The sequence below is a fragment of the Leucoraja erinacea genome, chromosome 35 (assembly GCF_028641065.1).
Source record: "Leucoraja erinacea ecotype New England chromosome 35, Leri_hhj_1, whole genome shotgun sequence".
NCBI classification, from domain to species: domain Eukaryota; kingdom Metazoa; phylum Chordata; class Chondrichthyes; order Rajiformes; family Rajidae; genus Leucoraja; species Leucoraja erinaceus.
This window is the reverse complement of record NC_073411.1, coordinates 2,778,464-2,804,916: the sequence shown is the minus strand read 5'-3', so window position 1 is coordinate 2,804,916 and position 26,453 is coordinate 2,778,464. Positions and strand designations below refer to the sequence as shown.

At 42.7% G+C, this 26,453-nt stretch overlaps 1 protein-coding gene across 2 annotated transcripts in view; it reads left to right on the top strand.

Annotated features, from left to right (window-relative positions):
• Positions 1 to 26,453, top strand: part of fahd2a (fumarylacetoacetate hydrolase domain containing 2A) — a 42,696-nt gene that overhangs the window by 3,539 nt on the left and 12,704 nt on the right. The window contains exons 2-6 of one of the 2 annotated variants that reach the window (XM_055662027.1): positions 7,157 to 7,443; positions 12,343 to 12,559; positions 13,028 to 13,087; positions 19,004 to 19,166; positions 20,459 to 20,567. In XM_055662027.1, coding sequence (XP_055518002.1) covers positions 7,274 to 7,443; positions 12,343 to 12,559; positions 13,028 to 13,087; positions 19,004 to 19,166; positions 20,459 to 20,567 — 719 coding nt within the window. In that variant the 5' untranslated portion in view covers positions 7,157 to 7,273. Of the gene's footprint in view, positions 1 to 7,143; positions 7,444 to 12,342; positions 12,560 to 13,027; positions 13,088 to 19,003; positions 19,167 to 20,458; positions 20,568 to 26,453 lie in introns of both variants that reach the window. The other variant, XM_055662026.1, reaches the window with a different exon arrangement.

Here is a 26,453-nt window from a genome sequence, read left to right as displayed (position 1 = left end):
GTACAATAGACCTCTGGAGATTTACCCCATTTAACTTGTTTTTATCTTTACTGCCAAGTAGATAATTTTGCATGTTCAACATTATATGTCACTTGCCAGTTCTTTGCTCGCTGCTTAAATCTGTTTGTACTCTTTGTAGCCTCTCTTGCAATTATATCCTTATAAATATTCTTTGTGCATAAATGTTATATCTTAATTCAACTCACTTATCTGAATTGGAACACGTTGAGGCACAGCACTGATCCCTATAGTACACTAAACATGACGTCTTGTCAACCTCAAAATGATCCATTTGTGTCTACTCTTTGTCCTGACAACCAGCCAAGCTTCTGCCACCACATCTGCCACCACAATTTAAATGTTCACAATAACATTTGATGCAGCACCTCATCAAATCCCTTGTGAACATCTGATTTTTGCACAACATATTTGACTTCTTAAATAAACTTCAATACGTTTCTCAAACATAATTTTCCTTTCACATAAGTTTAGTTTGTCTGATTAGCTTAAAATTTCTAAGTATCTTGCGAAAACATATTTAATTAATATTTCCAACATTTTCCCTTGGACCTTTTCCTGTACATGCTGCCCATCAAACAAAACATTATCTGAAACCACTGCTACCATTTTCATAAGTATGTTGACCACACCATACCTGTACACTAATTCAAATCTGTCCAACATTTTGTTCTAGGCAAGAACATCCTATAATTTTCCTCCAGGTTAATATTTAGACCAAAGTCTTTGTCTTTAACCCTTGCAGTCAGTACTCATAAACCTTTAAAGAGCTGCTGTCCCTAAATCATCTTTTTGGTCTGCTTTTTTACTGTCGCATTCTTGATTAAGATTTTACTCAAGATTTTTCAATCCACACTTTTGTTCTGTTCTACCCAATGTTTTATTTCCCAATTGTATATACCAGAAAGCATTTCTTCTGATTGTTTTATGATTGTTAAAGTTAATATAAACCCGTGACATTATTTATTGGAAGAGCCAGTAATTTATTAATTTTTGACCAGTTGAGCCAGACATTCTTTCTCAAAATAGTCACAACATGTAGCTGTTTTTTTGGTAATGCCCTAGTTTCATTCTTGTTCATCATGACTATCACTTGACTAGCAGACCATTTAACTCAATCTAGCCATGTCATTGTTTTTGCTTCCAATATGCCTTGTCCCATATCATCAAATACGATCTTCTTAAAATTCCATTCCTTTTCGCATAACTATGCAGTTTCCCATTATTGTCCTCAGAACAAACGTACGAGCTAAAAATTGTGCTTTGGCTCATATGAGTATGAGTCCAATTGGCTCATATGTTTCTTGTAATACAAGATTCAAATTCTAACTGGTTTGTGAGCAATTCAGTTTTTGAATTTATTCTTAAAAATCTTTTTATTTATTGCCTCCATTTTGTGTAAAACCTTTCTCTGCCCTTTTCAGAATTTTAGATCATGCAGGGTGATTTTTATAATTTAATTTAATCTCCAGGCTTTAGTTTCATTTTAACAATGTTGTAACATTTCCATTATTTATGGTCATATTTTGCCTTTTTAGTTTAAAATATAGTCAAGCAACAAACATTCCATCTGATAGCAAAGAAAATGTGTATCAGAGAAAGACTTCAGCCACCCATTCCCTCAGTGTTTTTAGTACTTCTTCAGGATGTATTTTAATTTAATTTCCTTATGATTTCTCCCTTATTTAAAAAAATCTTCATGTATAAATAGTAATTCAATCTTTTACCAATGATATTATAGTCTCTAATTCAGCTGCTATAATTTTACAGGAATATCTCTTCTAAACTATTTACAGTTTCCCCAAGCTTTCTCACGTCACGTGATACTTGTGAATGTTTAATCTCTTGTTTAAACATTCCATTGATTTACCAATCATAGAAAACAAGATTTTGCAATTCTTAGCAATATTGGTTGTTTACAAATGGGCAAGTCCAGGCACACATGAAACTAGTAGAGTTGTGATTGAAGGCAGATAAATCCCATGGGCTTGGTCTGCATCCCAGAGTAGTGTGCAAAATTACAGCACATGATTTTGGGGGTAGGGTATTGACATGGATAGAGAACTCGTTGGCAAACGGCAAGCAAACAGTTGTAATTAACGGTTTCTTTTCAGAATGGGAGACAGTGACTTGTGGGGTGCCGCAAGGCTCAGTGCTGGGACCCCAGCTATTTACAATATATATTAACGATTTAGAGAAAGGAATTAAATGTAACATCTCCAAGTTTGTGGACGACACAAAGCTAGGTGGCAGTGTGAGCTGCGAGGAGGATGCTATGAGGCTGCAGGGTGATTTGGATAGGTTGGGTGAGTGGGCAGATACACGGCAGATGCGTGAATGTGAATAAATGTGAGGTTATCCATTTGGTAGCAAAACACAGGAAGGCAGATTACTATCTAAATGGTGTCAAGTTGGGAAAAGGGGAAGTACAACGGAATCTGGGGGGTCCTTATTCATCAGTCAATGAAAGTAAGCATGCAGGTACAGCAGGCATTGAAGGTAGCGAATAGCATGTTGGCCTTTATAACAAGAGGAATTGAATATGGGAGCAAAGAGGTCCTTCTGCAGTTGTATCGGGCCCTAATGAGACCACACCTGGAGTATGGTGTGCAGTTTTGGTCCCCTAATTTGAGGAAGGACATTCTTGCTATTGAGGGAATGCAGCGTAGGTTCACAAGGTTAATTCCCGGGATGGTGGGACTGACATATGATGAAAGAATGGGTCAACGGGGGTTGTATTCGCTGGAATTTAGAAGGATGAGAGGGTATCATAGAAATATAGAAAATTCTTAAGGGATTCGACAGGCTAGATGCAGGAAAACAATTCTCGATGTTGGGAGAGTCGAGAAATCTATATTCCACTAGACTAAGTGGGACCCGTTGGGTCCCAGCATCACACGGGAGGGCTAGTCACCAACGCAATATTCCACCTCCACCAATTCCAATACTGCTCGCCAGAGGTGGGGGGAGGAGCTGTCTGTTGCGCTAGTATGGGTGTTGCGGGCTGAAGGTACAGGTGCACAACCTTTTATCCGAAAGCCTTGGGACCAGACACTTGTCGGATTTCGGACATTTTCGGATTTCAGAATGGAAGATTTTTAGCGTAGATTAGGTAGGTAGCGCGGGCGGCTTGAAAAGTCTGGAGCAGCTGCCTCCTCCCCGGAGACCGGGAGAATCATTGCATAAATGTTAGTCAGTTAGTTTGGAGGGATTTTATGTGGTGGTGGTGGTGTAGGGGTGAAGGGGGAAACTTTAATTCTTAGTCCCCTACCTACCTGGTCGGCGACTCCCAACCTCGCGGAGCTGGGGGCTCCGTCCGGCCGCGGGCGGCGCCGGTTGTAGCTCCGACCCCGGCAACTCTACCCCTGGCTGCGAGGCGCTCCAAATCCAGCACGGCCCGCGGCCGGACGTCCCAGCTACGAGAATGTCGGGAGTCGGCGGCGTCGCAGCGCTGGGATACCAGCGGGGAGCGAGCAATGCCTTACCGGGTCGCCGTGCGGCAAGCTCCGGAGCGCTGTGGCCCGCCTTCTTCCAACATTCGCGGAGCGTCGCTGGATTTGGAGCCGCGGAGCTGGGGGCTCCGTCCGGCCGCGGGCGGCGCCGGTTGGAGCTCTGACCCCGGCAACTCTACCCCTGGCTGCGCGGCTCCAAATCCAGCGACGCTCCGCGATGTTGTGTGTCGGCGGCCACAGCGCTCCGGAGCTTGCCGCACGGCGACCCGGTAAGGCATTGCCCGCACCCCGCTGGTATCCCAGCGCTGCGACGCCGCCGACTCCCGACATTCGCAGAGCTGGGGCGTCCGGCCGCGGGCCGCGCTGGATTTGGAGCGCCTCGCAGCCAGGGGTAGAGTTGCCGGGGTCGGAGCTACAACCGGCGCCGCCCGCGGCCCCACCGGCCACAGCGCTGCGGAGCTTACTGCACAGCGACCCGGGTAAGGCATTGACCGCTCCCCGCCTCTCCGACCAGGTAGGGGACTAAGAATTAAAGTTTACCCCTTCACCCCCCTTCACATAAAAGCCCTCCAAACTAACTGACTAACATTTAAGCAATGATTTACAGATGTTTAAGCGTCTCCCGGTCTCCAGGGAGGAGGCAGCCGCTACAGTAGTACAGACCTGGGTTGACCGCAGTTTTGGGTCAGGTTTGGCGCCAAACGCGAGCTTTGGTGCGCAGACGACATCTGGAAAAAATGGCCGGTTTTCGGAGCTTTTCGGTTTCTGGAACACCGGATAAAAGGTTGTGCACCTGTACTGGTTTCCAGAGGGCTAGTATAGACATTGTGGGCCGTATGGATGCTTGGGCAGGCATCCAACTGTTGCAACGATTTTAAAAGCCAAGCCAAGGCAAACAATTGGGCTGCAGCCACCCGACAACCAAAATTCATTTTGTGAACACAAACTTGTTTTAAAAAAAAGGCGAGGCAAACAATTGGGCGGCGTTCTCTCGGAAATCACAGCACAGTTGGCCAAAAGCGGTCAAGATCAGAGATTTAGTAATATAGATGTGTTTCTATTATTAGAAGTACATAGAAAATTGAGTTCAAAGTTTCAAATGTAATGCAAGGATTACTTTAGATTTTACAATGTGGAAACAGGCCTTTCAGCGCACTGTCTGCGCCGAACAGCGATCACACCGTGCACTGGCACTATCCTACACAATAGGAACAATTTACATTTTACAGAAGCCAATTAATTGACAAATTTGTACGCCTTTGGATAACAGTCATGAGAAATATATCTCAGTATAACAGCCCTTGGAATATTCCTTTGTTATTATAAAGTGAATTCTGATTAATAAGAAGCTCAGACGTAAACTTTAACTGTATTCTATCCAAAGCTGCAAAATCTTTCTATTTGCTTAATCGCTAGAATTGCTATTACAATTGGCATTGGTATTGAATTAGTATTATCACATGTACTGAGGTACTGCAAAAAACATTGCATGCTACCCAGTCAAATCATACTATACACGAGTACAATCAAGCAGTGCACAAGTACAACAGGTAATGCAAAGAGAAAAATACAAAGTGCAGAATATAATAGTATAGCATTACAGTTACAAATAAAGTGGAGAGAAAAGAAGTGCTGTAGCCACAATGAGGTAGGTTGGGAGATTGTGGTTGTCAGGACTGCAGTTTATGAGAGGATCAATCAGTGGTCTGATAACAGCAGGGAAGAAGTTGTTCCCGGACTTTGATCACACGTGCTTTCAAACTTTTGTGTCTTCCATCCAACGAGAAAGGGGAGAATAGGGAATGACCGGGGTGTAAACAGTCATTGATTATGTTGGATGCTCTCCTGGAGTAACATGAAATGTAAATGGTGTCGACAGTGGGGGGGCTGGTTTGTGTGATGAACTGGGTTACTAGCGGTCTTGGGCCGAGCAGTTGATATACATATTTATTTTTTTTTTTTTTAAATTATTTTATTTTATTAGAAGTAAGTACAATCATATGGCACCAAAGTGCCTAATATGTATTTTCATAATACATTTTATGTACAGCTTCTTTTTTTTTATATATTAAAGAAAGATTAGAATAAGAAAAAGAAGTTAGATAGTAAAGGATAGAAAGACGTGAGATATATAGTGTGTGAAGAAAAAGAAAAAAGACGAATGTGAAGAAAGTTGAGAAAAAGAAAATAGAAAAAAGAGAATAAAACATTAAAAAAAAAAGTTAAAAAAGTAAGATCATTGTTTATAATCTTGACCAACCCTCGTCCAGTCCTGAAACAGTTATTTTTTACAATTGTGTTGCATCATATGAGTCCAAAAAGACGCCAAATAGAGACCAACTCGTTATGAATTGGTCTGATTTATCCATTAGGAGGAATCGCATTTCTTCAATATGTGCGGTGTCCAACATACTTGCAATCCACATTTTAAGCGTTGGTATTGATGTATTTTTCCAAAATTAAAGTATTAATTTTTTTGCTATTATTAAACCATAGTTTAAAAATAAATTTTGAGATGTGTTCAATTTATTCCCATCTTCCATTACCCCAAATATAATCATTTCAGTATTAGGTTCCATTCTTATCTTGAATAATTTTGTAAATATTTTGAAAATATCACTCCAAAATCTATAAAGTTTTATGCAGGAAACTAAGGAATGTGTTATAGTTGCATTTTGGGATAGATATTTATCACAAATGGGGGATATATTTGGATAAAATTTGTTCAATCTTGTTTTTGAATAATATAATCTATGTAAAATTTTAAATTGAATTAGATTATGTCTTACATTAATCGAACATTTGTGAATATATATCAAGTACTTTTCCCATGTAACCTTCATAATTTTTATCATTAGTTCCCGTTCCCACTCTTCTCTAAGTACCTCTGTCGATGGTAGGTCTATATTTAGAATACTATTATATAAATATGATATTAATTTTTGTGAGTCAGCTTCAATATTCATTGCTTCTTCCAATAATTCAGGAGTTATTTTTTGATATCCTTGTATATATTTTTTCATGAAATCACAAATCTGAAGATATTTAAAATATTGGTTGTTTTTCAGTTTAAATTTTAATTGTAATTGTTGGAATGATAGTAGGTTTCCCATTTCGTACATATTCCCGATCTTTCTAATTCCGAGACTTTCCCATTGGTTATATGTCTTATCAATAAGAGATGGTTTAAATAAAGGGTTATTTGCTATTGGCATTAACAATAATAGATTTCTTAATTTTAAAGATAATTTTATTTGTTTCCAAATTCTTATTGTACCATATATAATTGGGTTCTTCTTATATATTGTGATATTTTGGAGAACATAAACTAAATTCTCAAACTATATAGTAGGTTGAGCAGCATTCTCTTCAAATTGTTAACTTATTTCTCTCTCCACTGCCAGAAGTTTCTGTTTACATTTCAAATCTCCAGCATCTGCAGTTTTTTTCCCTTTCAAACATCCCTTGGGATTTGAATCAGAAGTCCTGAAGCGAGCAGGGAGAAGAGGGAATGACTGGGCTGTAAATGGTCCTTGATTATGTTTGCTGTTTTCCTAAGTCAGCGTGAGAATGGAGTGGGTGGTTTGTGCAAATTTAATCAGTTTTGTATATGACTGAAATAATAGTTTGTTTTGCAAAGATCTAACAAAGTTGATTGAATTACCATATTCAGTGTTATAATGCAGGCTGTTACAAAAGCAACCGCAATTCTACGTTTGGCCAGAACTGGTCCCCGAAGCATTTGTTTGAATCTCACCTGTCCTCTCCAAGTGAGGCATCTGTCAAAGTCCAGGAGTTGGAGGATGAGGCTTGTCCAGTTCCTGACTGTTGGCGATCCATGTGGAATGAGAGTGGGCGTGCAGCAGAAGGAAGCAGGAAAAGTAATTGACCTGAATTTATTCGACAGCTCCCTTCCCAGAACTATGAAGGAGTTTCTGGAAAAGGGAGACATTGCCATGGAAACTGCAAGAAGGTATTTGTTCATTTTGTTCACTACTTGTTAGAGGGTGAAATAATTTCTGTAAGTATCATTTTCAACAACACGGTGAAAAACAAAGAAACCAGAAAAGTGAATGCGCCTCTTGTCTTTTTGTTTTGCTAAATGTATCATGGTGAATGGCTGAATAACTCACGCAAGCACTGTCTGTACATTGGCAGATAGGACAGCCTGAGAAGTGAGCAGTATGAATATGGTATCTTGTTTTCTTTGATGATTTTACAGAAGAAATTTGTGTGTACCACACAATTTCTGGAAGGACATTCTCTAACCATTAATTAATTTTAATGTTGATGGGGAAACAAAAACAAATATTAACTTCAATTTTCAGAATTCAGTCCGGTTATATCAATGATCTAGCTTTAAATATATAATATTTTTCAAGTCAGCATAATTTTACTTGCTAAATTTGTTTGAGGAATTCATACATTTAGGTTGAAAGTTAATTTTATAACCTTAGGATTGCAATCCACTTTGTAAAGCCTGCTTCTCATACCACATTGAAAAGGCATTATTCTTGGTTAATGGAGTAAGGATTAAATATTTATTGTTGCCGTAATGTACTGTTCCACTTTTTTCCATTAATGGCAGTGAAAACGTAGACCATCTGTGTTATTGCAGTGTAGAAGAACACAGGACGGTACAGCTCAGGACGCTACGGCCCACGGTATCTGTGCCGAATATGATGCCAAATGAAACCAATCCCTTTACCTGTGATCTATATTCGTCCATTCCCTGCATATCCACGTGCCTACCCAAAAGCCTCTTATCACCACAATCTGCTTTCAGTGCATTCTAGGCACCTACCACTCTTTGTGTAAAAAAAAACTTTCCCGCACATCTCTTTTAAATTTTCCCCTTCTGTCCTTAAAGTTATTCCCTCTAATATATTTGACATTTCCACCTTGGGAAAAGATTCTGACTTTCTTCCCTATCTACAATTCACATAATTTGATAAACTTGTATTAGGCGTCCCCTCGGGCTCTAATAGCCCTGTCCCACGGTGCGAGTTCATTCCAAGAGTTCTCCCCGAGTTTTCACCTGAATCAAACTCGGAGATTTACGCTAATGGCCATTCATCGGTACTCGGGGCTCTCGTGGACATTTTTCAACGTGTTGAAAATTCTTCACGAGTCTTCCCGTGCTTACCTGCCGTTAGCGAGTCTTCCCGAGTACCTGCCGTTAGCGTTACGACCCGCTAAGAGACGTCACCGAGCTCCGACGTACCTGCTATGTTCATTCTCCGTGCTTACGACGAGTTTACTCAGCACTTCAACTCCCCCACCCATTCCCAATCCAACCTCTCTGTCCTGGGTCTCCTCCATTGCCAGAATGAGCAACACTGGAAATTGGAGGAACAGCACCTCATATTCCGCTTGGGGAGTCTGCATCCTGCGGGCATGAACATTGAATTCTCCCAATTTTGTTAGCCCTTGCTGTCTCCTCCTCTTCTTCAGCCCTCGGGCTGTCTCCTCCCATCCCCCAGCCCTCGGCCTCCTCCTCCTTTTTCCTTCCTTCTCCCCGCCACCCCCTATCAGTCTGAAGAAGGGTTTTGGCCTGAAACGTTACCTATTTCCTTCGCTCCATAGATGCTGCTGCACCCGCTGAGTTTCTCCAGCATTTTTGTGTACTTTCGATTTTCCAGCATCTGCAGTTCCTTCTTGAACAGCAACATTTATTACTTGTGTTGACTAAGATCTCCTCAAATATTATTTAATACAAACTTGCCAAAACATTAAAAATACATTTTGAGAACATTTTCCACAGGGTTAACAGTCTAAATCTCACTGGAGAGCCACTCAGGTCAAATTTACTGAGAGGATCTCACCTGTGATATTCTGACTTCACTCTGACGTTGCACTCCATATAAATTCCAGTGGTGGGAGCCAACCTCCCACGATTTACCAGCAATATTATGCCAGGCTCGACAGCACAGTTCAACAAAATAAGGCATGGATTGCTGGAGTAACTCAGCGGGTCAGGCAGCATCGCCGAGGAACATGGATAGATGTTTTTGGGTCGGGCCCCTTCATACCGTTCAACAATATTCATTTCAGTGGAGAGGACTGGCATTGTTTCATTTTCATTTATTTATTTTCATAAATGAACAGTTTCATTTATTTGACTGAATTAGGGTTATTTAATTCTTCAATTAAATGATTGACAGTGTTTTATATGTTATATTTTTTTCAAAGCATTTTTGAAGGCAAATTCAGCATTTTTGTGGGGAAGAGTCTCCACTCTGCTGGAGTCGGCTTTGGCTTATCAATCACTAGCTAGGCTGGCTGAACCATCCAGCACTGCTGGACACTGTCTATTTACACCTCTGTGTATGCAGCAAACTAGACGGGGTAGACACAACAAGCTGGAGTAACTCAGCGGGACAGGCAGCATCTCTGGAGAGAAGGAATGGGTGACGTTTCGGGACTGATGAAGGATCTCGACCCGAAACGTCACCCATTCCTTTTCTCTAGAGATGCTGCCTGTCCCGCTGTTACTCCAACGTTTTGTGTCTACCTTCGATTTAAACCAGCATCTGCAGTTTTTTCCTATGCAAACTAGAGGGGTGTGTATAAGGCCAGGACTTATAGTGAAATTACTTTTACAACAAACATAGTTTAAATGGGCTTGACAAACTGTAGAACATAAAACTCATGACCAACATTATAGCACAGTCACTTTTAACGGCGATAGATTTGGTACAGGTGCACAACCTTTTATCCGAAAGCCTTGGGACCAGACACTTGTCGGATTTCGGACATTTTCGGATTTCAGAATGGAAGATTTTTAGCGTAGATTAGGTAGGTAGCACGGGCTGCTTGAAAAGTCTGGAGCAGCTGCCTCCTCCCCGGAGACCGGGAGAATCATTGCATAAATGTTAGTCAGTTAGTTTGGAGGGATTTTATGTGGTGGTGGTGGTGTAGGGGTGAAGGGGGAAACTTTAATTCTTAGTCCCCTACCTACCTGGTCGGCGACTCCCAACCTCGCGGAGCTGGGGGCTCCGTCCGGCCGCGGGCGGCGCCGGTTGTAGCTCCGACCCCGGCAACTCTACCCCTGGCTGCGAGGCGCTCCAAATCCAGCGCGGCCCGCGGCCGGACGTCCCAGCTCCGAGAATGTCGGGAGGTCGGCGGCGTCGCAGCGCTGGGATACCAGCGGGGAGCGGGCAATGCCTTACTAAAGTAATGCGGCAAGCTCCGGAGCGCTGTGGCAGCCTTCTTCCAACATTCGCGGAGCGTCGCTGGATTTGGAGCCGTGGAGCTGGGTCCTCCGTCCGGACGGGGGGTGGCGAGGTTGGAGCTCCGACCCCGGGATGAGATACATTCTGGCTGTGCGGCTCCAAATCAAGCGACGCTCCGCGATGTTGTGTGTCGGCGGCCACAGCGCTCCGGAGCTTGCCGCACGGCGACCCGGTAAGGCATTGCCCGCACCCCGCTGGTATCCCAGCGCTGCGACGCCGCCGACTCCCGACATTCGCGGAGCTGGGGCTTTCGGCCGCGGGCCGCGCTGGATTTGGAGCGCCTCGCAGCCAATTGTAGAGTTGCCAGGGTCGGAGCTACAACCGGCGCCGCCCGCGGACAGCGCTGCGGACAATTACTGCATAGCGACCCGGTAAGGCATTGACCGCTCCCCGCCTCTCCGACCAGGTAGGGGACTAAGAATTAAAGTTTACCCCTTCACCCCCCTTCACGTAAAAGCCCTCCAAACTAACTGACTAACATTTAAGCAATGATTTACAGATGTTTAAGCGTCTCCCGGTCTCCAGGGAGGAGGCAGTCGCTACAGTAGTACAGACCTGGGTTGACCGTGGGTCGTTTTGGGTCAAGTTTGGCGCCAAACGCGAGCTTTGGTGCGCAGACGACATCTGGAAAAAATGGCCGGTTTTCGGAGCTTTTCGGTTTCTGGAACTCCGGATAAAAGGTTGTGCACCTGTATATTAATTTAATATGTGCCTTAATCTTGTGCGTGTGTGTATACATATATATAATGTACACGTTTATATACATATATATAAATTATATGCATAATGAAGGCTTATCATCCAGGATGTAATAACACCATAATATTTTGTTGAATATAGATCAGATCCTTCTCCATCATTATATACGGTCCCACATATCAAACGACCTTTTGTCATTTAAAATTTCTCATCCATCTCTTGGTTTCATTATGGGCTTCCCCGTGGTTAAGGAGATGAAAGGGTGTCAGATGAGGAGAGTAGAGGAGGAGTATAATGTAAAGCCGGATGGAGGAATATGGGTGCAGGGGGAAGAGGGGAAATATGAAATAGGGGGAAGGAGCGAGGTGACGGAGGGTGGAAGACAGTACTAGAAATGTGTGCGGACCACAGTCGATGGGGGCACAGGAGAGAGGAAGTATTGCTTGAAATTGGAGAATTCAATGTTCATACCACTGGTTTGTAAGTAACCCATGCAGAATATGAGTAGGTACACAAAAATGCTGGAGAAACTCAGCAGGTGCAGCAGCATCTATGGGGCGAAGGAAATAGGTAACGTTTCGGGCTGAAACCCTTCTTCCTGAATATGAGTAGTATGGGTTTTGATCAACTGGGAGATCCAGCAGGCCTTAGCAGACAGAACGCAAATGTGACTTTTAAATAATCAATATCATTTAGATACCAGATTATTTGGTCATTATTGCATCTCTGTTTTTGAAATCTTGCAGTATGCAAATTGGCTGTAAAATTTCTTGCGCTAAAACTGTGACTACACTGGGGATGACCTTGATCATGAAATGTTCACATGCAAAAACATGTCTTATTGCATGGTATTGATAAATGTTGCCATATTTATACTAAGTATGTAAATAACTATGGCAAGTGTATAATTTAACAGATTTTTAAAATTCTGTTATTAGAGCCCTGGATTGTGGAAACAATGCACTTTGTCACTCTGCAATAGAGCTTTTGTCACCGGTAACAAACCCTGACAAAGTAGTGTGTGTTGGGATGAACTATATGGATCATTGTTTGGAACAGAATGTGGCAATCCCAAAGGAGCCAGTGATATTTAGCAAGTTTGGTAGCTCTATAGTGGGACCCTACAGTGACATCATCCACCCGACCGACAGTAATGTAAGTACATTTTTATTCTACAATTTGCGGATCAGTTAGATCTTTTATATCACGATTCACTGGTGGAAGGAGTCAATGTCCTTGTAGTTTGATGATGGAAAGGGTTTAATTATTGTCCATCAAGAGTACTTTCTTAGTTCATTTAGATTGAACAGGGGAGACTTCTAGCCTGAGATGTTTGATTCTGACAGATTTCTTAAAGTTTATGCTGAATGTTTAATTGACCTGGTGAAAAATTAAGTTGTGTTTTTTCTAATGAAGCAACTACGAATTTGAGCATTTGGTTCACACACTTCTGAGCAGTCTGCATGCGTTAGGAAAATAGTGCATGATTTTCAGTTCCCTTCTGTTATTTCTTGTTAGAAATGCTGACAGAAATCAGTTGTTAAATAGTGGTGCCCTATTGCCGGTGGCAGGATTGCTATATTCATCAGTGGTTCTTATCTGTATCTTGAATCCTTCTTTCAGGAAGTGGACTGGGAGGTAGAGCTGGCATTTGTCATTGGGAAGAAAGGAAAGCACATTAAGGTATGTCAATGCTGAATTATTATGTTTGTTATCTGGGATATAGATCAACTAGCAAGTCAGGGGTTGCAGATCTTCTGTGGCATATTCCAGTTAATCTGCACTGCACAATCACCCATTCTGATGCTAGACTTAGAGAACAAGATCCCATTGGATTTTCGTCTCTGAGCTATTGACTGAAGCTATAATCTACGAGTTGTAATCTATGAGCTATTGGCAGAAGAATATAAAGGTCCATTCCAAACCACATAAATCTGACAAACATTGAAATACGACAGCCTGCTGTGCTTCAAGAGAGAGTTAGATAGAGCTCTTAAAGATAGCGGAGTCTGGGGATATGGGGAGAAGGCTGGAACAGGGTACTGATTGTGGATGATCAGACATGATCACATTGAATGGCGGTGCTGGCTCGAAGGGCCGAATGGCCTACTCCTGCACCTATTGTCTATGCAAACCTTTGGACAAAAGTAGGCGTGCACTTATTGAGACTCAGGTGGCCCAACAAAAACGAATGAATTATTTTAGAGTGCAACAATAAAGTGGCAGGAATGGGGGGTGGGAGATTGTAACCTTCACATGGTCCACCCTGTTTCGACTAATGCAATCAACCCGACGTGCACGAACAAATAGATCAAATAGAACAAGTGGTCCTACAACTTTAGATTGTGCACGCCATAAGCAAGAGGAAGAGGAAGGCATGAATGAGAGTTGATTTGCACTACGAGATGAAGACAGCATTTATCATTACGAAGAAAGTAAAATGTGTTAAAGTCACTACCTTACCTGTAAAGAGTACAAACCATGCAGCTTTGAATTTCACTGTTGATGCCTGTCTACGAGAAGGATAGGCCCCTGGTCATGCAAATGCTGAGTGTAAGGCCCATCATCTCTTGTATGCTTCAATGAAAGCATCAATAATGACTTGAAGGTGGGCCGCTGAGCATATGCAAACACAAACCATTCCAGTTTCTATGTTATAGGAGCAGAATTAGCCCATTCGACTTATCAAGTGTACTCCGCCATTCAATCATGATTGATCATGACTGATCTATATTTCCCTCTCAACCCTATTCTCCTGCCTTCTCCCCATCAAAGGGGATACTAATCAAGAATCTATCAATCTCCGCCTTAAAATATCCACTGACTTGGCCTCCACAGCCATCTCTGGCAATGAATTCCACAGATTCACCACCCTCTGACTAAAGACCTTCTTAACTTCTTTCTGAAGGAGCATCCTTTCATTTGGAGGTTCTGGACTCTGGTCCCACACTCGCCCAACTAAAGGAAACATCCTTTCCTGCTTTATAAAGCCTCAGCATTATGTCCCTGTTTTTATACTCCAGTCCTCTCGAAATAAATGCTAGCATTCTATTTGTCATCCTTACTACTGATTCGACATTCAAATGAACTTTTTGGGAATCCTTTATCAGCACTCCCAAGTCCCTTTGCACCTCGAATTTGTGAATTCTCTCCCCATTTAGAAATTGAACCACACCTTTAGTCCTACTACAAAAATGCATGACTCCACTATTTGCCACGCTGGATTGCATCTGCCACTTCTTTGCCCACTCTCCCAACCTGTCCACGTCCTTCTGCAGAGTCCCGGCTTTCTCCGTAGATCCTGCGTCCTCTGAATTATTCCCAGAAATTCCTGCCATTGCTGTTTCACCATCATTTCTGCTGGGATCCTTTTCCAATCAACTTTAGCCAGCACCTCCCTCATGCCTCTAGTCACCTTTGCTCAACTGTAATACCAACACATCCAATTTCTTCTCCCTCCCAAATTGCAGGTTGAATTTGATCATATTTCACTACCCCCTACTGGTTCCGTTACCTTAAGCTCTCTAATCAAATCCAGGTCACTACACAATACCAAATCCAGAATTGCCTTCTTCCTGGTAGGCTCATCTACAAGCTGCTCTAAGAAACCATCTCGGAGGCACTCTACAAATTCCCTCTCTTGGAGTCCATTACCAATCTGATTTTCCCAGTCTATTGAAATCCCGTGACCACCATAACATTGCCTTTCTTCCATGCCGAGTGTATCTCCAAATGTAATTTGTACCTTATATCCCGGCTACTGTTTGGGGGGCCTGTAAATAACTTCCATCAGGGTGTTTTTACCCTTGCCGTTTCTTAGCTCTATCCACGAGGATACTACATCTTCTCATCCTGCGTTACACCTTATGAAGGACCAAATTTCATTACTGACCAGCAGAGCTACCCCCCTCTCCCTCTGCCTACCTGTCTGTCTCTTCGATAGGACATGTGACCTTAGATCTTCAGCTCCCAGCTCCGATCCCCTTTCAGCCACATCTCTGTAATGTCCACTAAGACATACCTACCAATTTCTAACTGTGATACAAGCTCCTTGTATCATTTTGTCCTTAAACCAAGTGCATTCAAATATAACACCTTTAGTTCGGTATTCACCACCCCTCCTCTCACATTGGTCCCAATTTTACCTGACCTTACTCTCTTATCCCTTCCTAAACTTTCCATCGTATTACTTGTGAAGACTTCCGTAACCTCTCCTGCACTCGCCATCCCTTTAACTTCAACCATACATTTCCCATTTGTTGACCCCCATGCCTCACTATAACAACTAGTTCACCACTACTTTCAATGCACCACGCAGCCATTGGCAATTGAGTGATGGAGTATTTGAGGGTCAATACCTCAGATCTGGCTCAAACCTCATGTCTATTGAAACAGCATCAATTGCTGTCCTGGTGCCCGCTTCTGAGTTCTGGGCTACCTGCCACAAGGACTCTCATGGCACTGGAAAAATACCACCAATGCTGCTTCAGCAAAATCTTCAAATTCACTGGAAGGACGAGTGAACCAATGTCCATGTCCTTTCCCAGGCCAGCACACACAGGATTGAGGCCTTGGTTGTCAGAAATATTGGCTGGGCCAATTTGTTTACCTGCCCAATACCATACTTCTTAGCTCCATCTTGGAGGAAAATTACGGGCGAACTGAGGGAAAAGTTCAGATGTACTCAAACTTCCTTGAAACTTCCTTGAAGAAATGCAATATCCCCACTGACTCTCGGAAATCAATGGGGATAGATATATAAATGTTTCAAGTGGAAAAGCGGCCCTTGGAATGATGTTAAGAACCTGGAGGCTATTCATTGTAAGTCAATAGAGGTTGTGTGTAAGAAGCAGACTACCTCACAAACTGCCCACCCACCCATTCCATCAGCCATATCTGTGGATGAATCTGCATTTTCTACTTTGGTCTCGTTAACCATATCCAAACCCGCAGAACGGGAGAGGGGATAAATCACAATCCTGAGAGGCCACTAAAGACAAAGAATCTTTAATGTCCACAAAACAAATAGATTAGGCTTCAGAATAATTCTACATTGCATCAACCAACATTTCCTCTGCCCTGCACTGGTGCTTCAGAGAGGCTTGATCCATGAGTTCTGACAATGAACTAATAGCGTAGGAAAGATCTGCAAATGCTGGTTTACACCGTAGATACAATAAGCTGGAGTCACTCAGCGGGTCAGGCAGCATCTCTGGAGATAAAAGAATAGGTGACGTTTCGGGTCGAGACCCTTCTGACAGTGGAAGAGGCATCACCCATTCCCTTTCTCCAGAGATGCTGCCTAAGACGCTGAGTTACTCCAGCTGAATGAAGCCATTAGGGCTGTTCTGCATGATTCAGTATGATCAGGAAGGAATAGCTACTGAATGAGGCAGTGAGCCAGGACTGATGCAGATAAGTTATGAAAACAGGAAGCAACAGAGCCTCTTGAACGGTCAGTATGATTTCTGATGAGTTATTAAACAAGCATGGTGGATGCACGAGTCTGCCAAGCTGCTGAGTCTCAATCCACCCTCTCAAACCCACTATCCATATTGATGTTGATGCGTATTAATGCGAGTGCAATTTGCATGTATTTGGCCCATATCCAGCTATGCCTTATCTGCCTATTTAATGTTGTCATTTAATCTGCCTCCACCATCTTCTCTGTCAGCTCATTGCTGATAAGCAACTCTCACTGTTAAAAACATACTTCTCAAATCCCATTAAGATTTATCTGCTCTCACAAGTAAACAGAGTGGTGAAAATGGTGTTCAGCATGCTTGTCATGTTACAGTTGCACAAGATATTGGCGAGGCTAACATCTTGTTAGCTAACAGCTAAAGGAAGAATGTCATTAAAAGAAAGATATATGGAGATGTTACCGGGAATGGGAGGAAAGGCTGGATAGGCTAGGACTTTTCCTGTGAAGTGTGGGAGGGCGAGGAGTGATCTTGTAGCGGTGTATAATATGATAAGGGCACAGGTACAAATAATAGTCACAGTCTTTTCCCCGGACTAGTGGAGTGTAAAACTAGAGGGAACACATTTAAGACGAGTGGGCAGAGATTTAAGAGAGACTCTAGGGGCAATTTTGTTTTCCCACACAGAGAGTAGTGGGTATATGAAATGAGCTGCTAGCTGAAACCATAGAGGTGGGTACAATTGTAACATTTAAAAGATACTTGAATGGGCACATGTTTAGAGGAATATGGGCCAGGCACAGGCAAATGGGACTAGCTCAGTTACGCAACATCAGCATGGATGTGATGGTCTAAAGGGCTTGTTTCTGTGATGTTTAGCTCTAAGACTGGATCACTCTGAATTCTGCCACCACTCTGCTCAGCTGTGCAGCTGGTCCACATCCACTAGATCCTGAGACATCTTTGCTGTCTATGACTCCACCAATTTCTGTTTGATCCGTAAACATTAATCAGACTCTTACATTCTCATGCAAGTCATTTGTATATATGTTACAAACAACACAAGGTCGCTGCATCAATCCCTGTGTTACACCACAGGTTACAAGCTTCCAGTACACCATTTACCACTGCCCTCTGCCGCCTATCGCCAAGCCAGTTTTGGACTCAGTTTGTATTCTCATCTTGGATCCCTTGAGCCTGTCCTCAGCCTCCTACGCTCCAGGATAAAAGTTCTAGCCTATCCCGACTCTCATACAAGTACCGATAAATCTTTCTTTCTGGACCATTCTACCGTCCAGGATCTTACTCAGGTCCATATAAACCATGGCCACCATACTGTTTTCAATTTATTTAGTTACCATTTGAAGACTCCCAACAGCTTCAAAAAATAGTTTTATTGGTCAGTATCCAGAATTCATCTGTTTAAATTTGCAACTTCAATTGCAAAATATTTACATTTGCAAAGTTTCCACCTGTATGACGAATGTATTAAAGTACCAGCAGAGAATGAGCATCAGGTATTGTAGATACTGCATGGCAATCAGAGGGGGAAACAATTGGAGAACAGCTTGGATATGAAGGTACGATAGACAGGCAGCTGCTGCATTAGTAACATTGAACCAAAGTAACGTAAGCCAGATTTAGGAAGACTGCATCATAAATGTAAGCAGCTGTAATGAGAACAGTTATATATAGTTTAGTTTAGTTTAGAGATACAGCACAGAAACAGGCCCACCCAGTCCGCACAGACCAACAATCCCTGCACATGAACACTATCTTACACACACTAGGGACAATTTACATTTTTATTTATACCAAGCCGATTAACCTACAAACCTGTATGGAGTATTGGAGGAAACGGATCTCAGAGAACACCTATGCAATCACGGGGAGAACGTACAAACTCAATACACATAGCACCCATAGTTGGAATCGAACCCGGGTCTCCGGCACTATAAGGCAGCAACTCTACCACTGTGCCACCGTGCCATCCTTGTCGGTGACTTTGTGAATGTAGTGTTAGTTCAAGGAGTAATACTAATCTCAGCAATTAACAGCAGTTAATTTGAATCTGAATTATATATGGTCCTGTGTAATGAGATGATGATTGAAAGATTCAAACCATTTATTGTCTTTTTGTGAAGATGGCAATAAATATGCCATACCTTCTTCACAGAAAGAAGCAGCAATGGAGCATGTGGCTGGTTTCATGGTTGCAAATGATGTCAGTGCACGAGACTGGCAGATGAAGCGGAATGGCAAACAGTGGCTACTGGGTAAAACATTTGACACGTTTTGTCCACTGGGTCCAGCCATTGTCACCCGGGATGCTCTCTCAGGTATTGTTAGAACATTATCATTGTCGTCGTCACAGAGCTTTACAGCACAAAAATGTGTCCTTCAGCCCATCTTGGCTGCACCCAAACCCTTGGCATGCTAACATGGAGAAAATGGAACCCAGCCAGACACCGTGCACTTCTTCACCTTATCCGCAACCCCCAAGCAATTTTGTAATTCTCATCCTGATTACAAAATGCCTCCATAATCGCTCTAGACTGAGCCTGGACTCCTGCAACATTGCCATTTTTCCAAATCTTACATTTTTCCAATTGTGGCCTCTTTCAAGATTTATCAATTACATTTCATACATTTACCAAATCTGTTTCTGTCATATGTTACATATTTATCTTTACATATTTATCTTGTTTGCTCAATGCCAAACTGCCAAAACTGCCAGTTGGTTGCAGTATAACATGACTTCCTGAATCTTACACCCAATTGCCCAATACTCTGTGTATTAAATATGATTGATAATGGTCCGTCAAAAGTTCAGTAATAGTTTAATAATGTTAAGCATGTTTTATAAATGAAAGCTTTCATTGTAATGTCCCTCTAACTGTAGAATCCACTAACCTAGGAAAAAGTCATTCATTAATGGCGTCATCCCTCAGCCTTCTATGCTCCAGAGAAAAAATGATGGGGAGAAGGCAGGCACGGGTTACTGATTGTGGATGATCAGTCATGATCATAATGATTGGCGCTGCTCGCTTAATGTCCCCCTCCTGCACCTATTTTCTATGTGTCTCTAGCTAACTTCTCAATATAGTGTAAATTAAGCGTGTAAGTCCAGACAACATTGTGGTGAATCTCTTCCGCACCCTTTCCAACAGTGACATCCCTCGTGCACTGGTGAGACCACAGTGCTCTGTCTAGTCTCACCAATGAGTTCTACAGCTGCAGCCTGCTTTGCACTTAATTATTTGTTGAATTAACTAATAGAAATATGAGAGTGTAGAATGGCTAATACCAACCAGAAGAAAGGGGAGAGTTTGAAATATTCACAAGAGGAGAGTAGATCTGCCGTTCTGCACCATCAACAAGATTCCTGGCTTAAGGCAATCCATCAAGCATGAGTTTATAACAAACCTGATTGAATTAATTCAGATTCAATTTGAAGGCAGCTGCCTTATGTTTATTAAATGACTTGGTAGAGATCATGACAGGATAAATTGTACCAGGTCCAAGAAGTAAGACGACTAATTGAATGTATTCCTCACTAATATTTCCTCATTCTAGGTAGTTTGTTCATGTCCTGTTTGACTATGTCATTCAGCTACACTCTCTGTTACAGACCCGCATAACCTGGGGATACGCTGCAGGGTTAACGGACAGATTATGCAAGACAGCAACACCAGTCAACTTGTCTTTAAAACAGAGCAACTCGTTGCTTGGGTGTCACAGTAAGTATCATTTTGATAATGTGCCGAATTTTCCAAATTATTCATATGCAGGGCGAGGCTGCCATTGCCAAAGCCTGCATTTCTTGGCCTTCTTCAACTACGCTTCCAAATGTGATCATGAGTCATTGTGTTGAATCACTGCAGCCACCAGATGGTTATTTCCTGTTGCGTGATGACTTGCAAGCTTTCGACCCAACAGCATTAAAGGACAGTTCTATATTTCCAAGTCAAACTGGTGTGCAGCTTGCAAAGCTATAAATGGTGGAGTTTCAGTGTTTTTTCTTGGCGTACACGGGTTTCGGTGAATCACTGGCCACAAAACACCGAGTCTCTAAAAAGCTATTGTAGCTGCACCATTTATGTGGCTGATACCAGAGACTGCAGATGCTGAAATCTGGAGCAAGTACCAAACTGGTGAAGAAACTCCGCAGGTCAAGGAATACCTGTGGAGGCAAAGAGATGGTTGACGTATGTGCCTGGTCTAGTTGACATTCTGGTTAATAGTGATCCCCCTAGGATGCTGTTGGAATGGTGGTTGATGATGAAGATGATCCCACTGAATGTTAAGGGTGGCTGGTAAGACTTATTTTGGAGATGATCACCATCTGGTACATTAGTAGCACAGACGTTACTCACTGAAATGTCGCCTTTCCGTGTTCTCCAGAAATACTGCCTAACTCACTGAGTTAATCCAGTACTTTATATCTTTTTTGGAAAACCAGCATCTACAATCCATGCCTTAATATTTTCTAGAATCTGCTGCATGTAGACGTGGACTGTTTCATTTGTTGAGGGGCTAGGAATGGAAGTGTACAGCTAGATTAGGGAGTATTAGCTACAAGGACAGATTGCTCAGTCACAATGTTTTTCCCAGGATGGAAATGTCAAAGATGAAGGGCATATCTTTATGATGAGAGTTTAAATGAGATGTGCAGGGCAAGTTTTATACTGGGTGCCAGGATCGGGCAGCCAGGAGTGTTGGAAGGGGCAGAAACGATTGTGCTGTTGAATGTGCAGAGAATTGAGGAATATGGACCACATGCAGGCAGAGGTTTTAATTTAATGTGGCATTATGTTTGACGCAGGCATTGTGGGCGGAATAACCTGTGCTGCACTGTTCTATCTTCAAACATTCCCACTTCTCAGCTTATGTTAGGAGGAATGTTTAAGAAAGAACTGCTGATGCTGCAAAAATAGAAGGTAGACTAAAATGCTGGAGAAACTCAGCGGGTGAGGCAGCATCTATGGAGCGAAGGAATAGGTGACGTTTCAGGTCAAGACCCTTCTTCAGACTCCTATGTTAGGAGGAAGGCCATTTAGATATAGATAGCCGGGTTTTTCAAGTGGAAATTTAGAATAACTTGAAGTGGATTGAAGGATGATAGGTAATTAGATACTCTGAGTGAGAGAGTGAAAATGGTTTTATTATGTAACCAATTCTGCAAAATCCTATTCTACCTTTTTAATTTTACAAGGTATGTAGACAGCGGTTAAATAAACTTTGATAAACTACCAGAAATATTTAAAGGTTCTCCTGAATTTCTAAGGATTTAGTCCCAATCTATCTCATTGAAGTCCTCGCACTTTTTTAATCTGCACTTTTTAGTTTCGAGGTACAGCACTGAAACAGGCCCTTCGGCCCACCGAGTCCGCACTGACCAGCGATCCCCGCACACTAATACTATCCTACACACACGAGGGACAATTTTACCGATGAGCTCGGAGAAAGCCCACGCAGGTCATGGGAAGAACGTACAAACTCCGTACAGACAGCACCCGTAGTCAGGATCAAACCCAGGTCCATGGTGCTGGAAAGGCAGCAACTCTACCACTGCACCACCATGTACACCTTTTCTGTGGCTGTAAGACTATATTCTGCACTCTATCTCCTTTCTCTTTTTGCACCATCTGCTGTACTCATGTATGATTCTGATTTGTAATCACACCTGGATGTTTTTTATGGAGAGCACACAAACATTTTTCAATGTATCCCAGTACATGACAATAATAAACCAGCAAACCAGTCGACTTCAATGGGATACAGTTATTGTATTTAATTGTTCAGTGCAGGGAACATCGTGGCTGGCCACAATTTCTGGGAAAGTAAAGTTTGGCCTAAATCGCCTGCTTCATAATTTCCAAGAAGAAACATTAAAGGGGCCAACAATGTACAGTGGCTTGCAAAAGTTTTCATACCCCTTGAACTTTTCTACATTTTGTCACGTTACAACCACAAACGTAAATGTATTTTATTGGGATTTTATGTGATTGACCAACACAAAGTGGTGCATAATTGTGAAGTGAAAGGAAAATGATACATGGTTTTCACATTTTTTTACAAATAAAAAACTGAAAAGTGTGGCGTGCAAAAGTATTCAGCCCCGCTGAGTCAATACTTTGTAGAACCACCTTTCGCTGCAATTACAGCTGCAAGTCTTTTGGGGTATGTCTCTACCAGCTTTGCACATCTAGAGACTGAAATGTTTGCCCATTCTTCTTTGCAAAATAGCTCAAGCTCAGTCAGATTGGATGGAGAGCGTCTGTGAACAGCAATTTTCAAGTCTTGCCAGAGATTCTCAATTGGATTTAGGTCTGGACTTTGACTGGGCCATTCTAACACATGAATATGCTTTGATCTAAACCATTCCATTATAGCTCTGGCTGTATGTTTAGGGTCGTTGCCCTGCTGGAAGGTGAACCTCTGCCCCAGTCTCAAGTCTTTTGCAGGTTTTCTTCCAAGATTGCCCTGTATTTGGCTCCATCCATCTTCCCATCAACTCTGACCAGCTTCCCTGTCCCTGCTGAAGAAAAGCATCCCCACAGCATGATGCTGCCACCACCATGTTTCACAGTGGGGATGGTGTGTTCAGGGTGATGTGCAGTATTAGTTTTCCGCCACACATTGCGTTTTGCATTTAGGCCAAAAACTTCAATTTTGGTCTCATCTGACCAGAGCACCTTCCTCCACATGTTTGCTGTGTCCCCCACATGGCTTGTGGCAAACTGCAAACAGGACTACTTATGGCTTTTTTTCAACAATGGCTTTCCTCTTGCCACTCTTCCATAAAGGCCCGATTTGCGGAGTGCACGACTAATAGTTGTCCTGTGGACAGATTCCCCCACCTGAGCTGTGGATCTCTGCAGCTCCTCCAGAGTTACCATGGGCCTCTTGGCTGCTTCTCTGATCAATGCTCTCCTTGCCCGGCCTGTCAGTTTAGGTGGACGGCCATGTCTTGGTAGGTTTGCAGTTGTGCCATACTCTTTCCATTTTCGGATGATGGATTGAACAGTGCTCCGTGAGATGTTCAAAGCTTGGGATATTTTTTTATAACCTAACCCTGCTTTAAACTTCTCCACAACTTTATCCCTGACCTGTCTGGTGTGTTCCTTGGGCTTCATGATGCTGTTTGTTCACTAATGTTCTCTAACAAACCTCTGAGGCCTTCACAGAACAGCTGTATTTATACTGAGATTAGATTACACACAAGTGGACTCTATTTACTAATTAGGTGACTTCTGAAGGCAATTGGTTGCACTGGATTTTATTTAGGGGTATCAGAGTAAAGGGGGCTGAATACTTTTGCACGCCACACTTTTCAGTTTTTTATTTGTAAAAATATTTTGAAAACCATGTATCATTTTCCTTCCACTTCACAATTATGCACCACTTTGTGTTGGTCTATCACATAAAATCCCAATAAAATACATTTACGTTTGTGGTTGTAACGTGACAAAATGTGGAAAAGTTCAAGGGGAATGAAAACTTTTGCAAGCAACTGTAGGGGTGCCATTGCATTGGTGCAGGTTAGTCAGTTAAGGGCCTGTCCCACTTACATGTCCTTGGCACGTAAATTACGCGACCTCGATGTCACGTTGAGCCGAGGTGGTCCCGCGAATGTCGGGCGCGATTACATGTGTACGCACAGCCGTCTGGAGCGCGTGACGTCATTTGAAGATGGACACAAAGCTGGAGTAACTCAGCGGGACCGGCAGCATCTCTGGAGAAAAGCAATGGGTGACGTTTCGTGTCGAGACTCTTCTTCAGTCTGAAAAGAAGGGTCTTGACCCGAAACATCACCCATTGCTTCTCTCCAGAGATGCTGCCGGTCCAGCTGAGTTACTCGTGCATTTTGTGTCTATCTTCAATTTTCTTGGCCCCGCTCTGGGAGTAGAAGTGGGGGCGGATTCGGACCGCAACAGCCATGAGCCCCAGGCCGAGCTTGGCGATCGTTTGCCTGCTTTCTGCTGATGTTGAAGGTGAGACGTTGCATCATGCCAGGGTCTTGGTCCTGTCCCATTTTGGCCGTCAGTTCCGCGACAGGCCGTTGGCGCGAAGATTTCGTTCACTACAAAAATTTCGGAGCCCCCGCTCGATGTCGTGCACAACTACATACCCCTCCGCGCTTCTAAGTGGGACCGGCCCCGTGTGGCCATACAATGCCTGTGCTCCTCAACGCGACCACGAGGTCACGTAATTTGCATGCCAAGGACACGTAAGTGGGACAGGCCCTATAGTCCCATATGACCTAACACTATAACATTAGTTAACTTGCACATTAGCAAAAGACAAATTAGGAATAAAAATAAATTAATAAAGTGACAATATCCTCCCTTCCAAGTAAAATGTAAGAACTGAGAATACTAGAAAAACCCAAGGGTCAGACTCCACCCAACAGAAAGAGAAACAGTTAACGTGATCTGTAGTTTTTACATTTTCATTCATGGAAGAACGTCATGCTGCTGAGCAGCTTTGCAGTGCCACATTCTGGAGTGCAGATGATATTACAGGCACTGTGGCTTTCCCTGATTTCTCATTCACCGCAGAAGAACACAATTTTAGGCTCAACGTCTAGATTCATAGATTACAATGGGATTAGGTTATTCATCAATGCAACACCTGCTGAGAAGGGGTAATGTATGTGTTGGTGGTTGATGAAAGTTCCACCCCAGCATTGATCCTTCACCAAGCACAGCTAAAATACACACTCACTGGGAATGGAAGATTGTGCTCTCCATAAATTGGCTGTCTTATTTTCCAATCGACATAGCAGAAGTAGCTATACCTCAAATATAATTAACTGGCAACTGTACCTAACCATCTTTCTTATCCTTTAATTCCAAAGTTTAATAAAATAGATGACTGTGAGTTTCAACTCTGCAGCCATAATGAGATTGTGTTTACCTCCTACAAATAGCAATATAATCACTTAAACTGCTTGAAGATCGTACATTCATGCATTACTCCCAGCCCAAAGGTCCCATTGCATTGATCTATGAACATTCCGCAGATAGTTAGTCCAGCTTTACGTAGCTTTCTGAGTTCACTGATTAGATTAACTCCTCCTCTAGCAGCAGCCCCTATTGCTAATGTCTTTGATAAATCATGTGTATCAGTTCTTCTCAAGAAGAACTGAAGAAGGGTCTCGACCCGAAACGTCGCCCAGTCCTTTTCTCCATAGATGCTCGTTGCACTTATGTGCAATGACAATAAAAGACATTATTATTATGCTGCCTCACCCACCGAGTTACTCCAGCATTTTGTGTCTACCTTCAGTTCTTCTCGTCAGGTTTGTTTCTTCCTTAACATTCAGCCATATAGTTTCAGTTCAATTTAGTTTATTGTCACGAGGTACAGTGAAAAGATTTTGTTGCGTGCTAACCAGCCAGCAGAGAAACTAAACATGATCACAATCAAGCCATTTCCAGTATATAGATACATGATAAGGGAATAATATTTAGTGGAAGGTATAGCCAGCAAAGACCGATCAAGGATAGTCCGAGGGTCACCAATGAGGTAGATAGTAGTTCAGTGCTGCTCTCTGGTTCAGTTTAGAAATACAGCACGGAAACAGGCCCTTCGGCCCACCGGTCAATGCTGCTCTATTT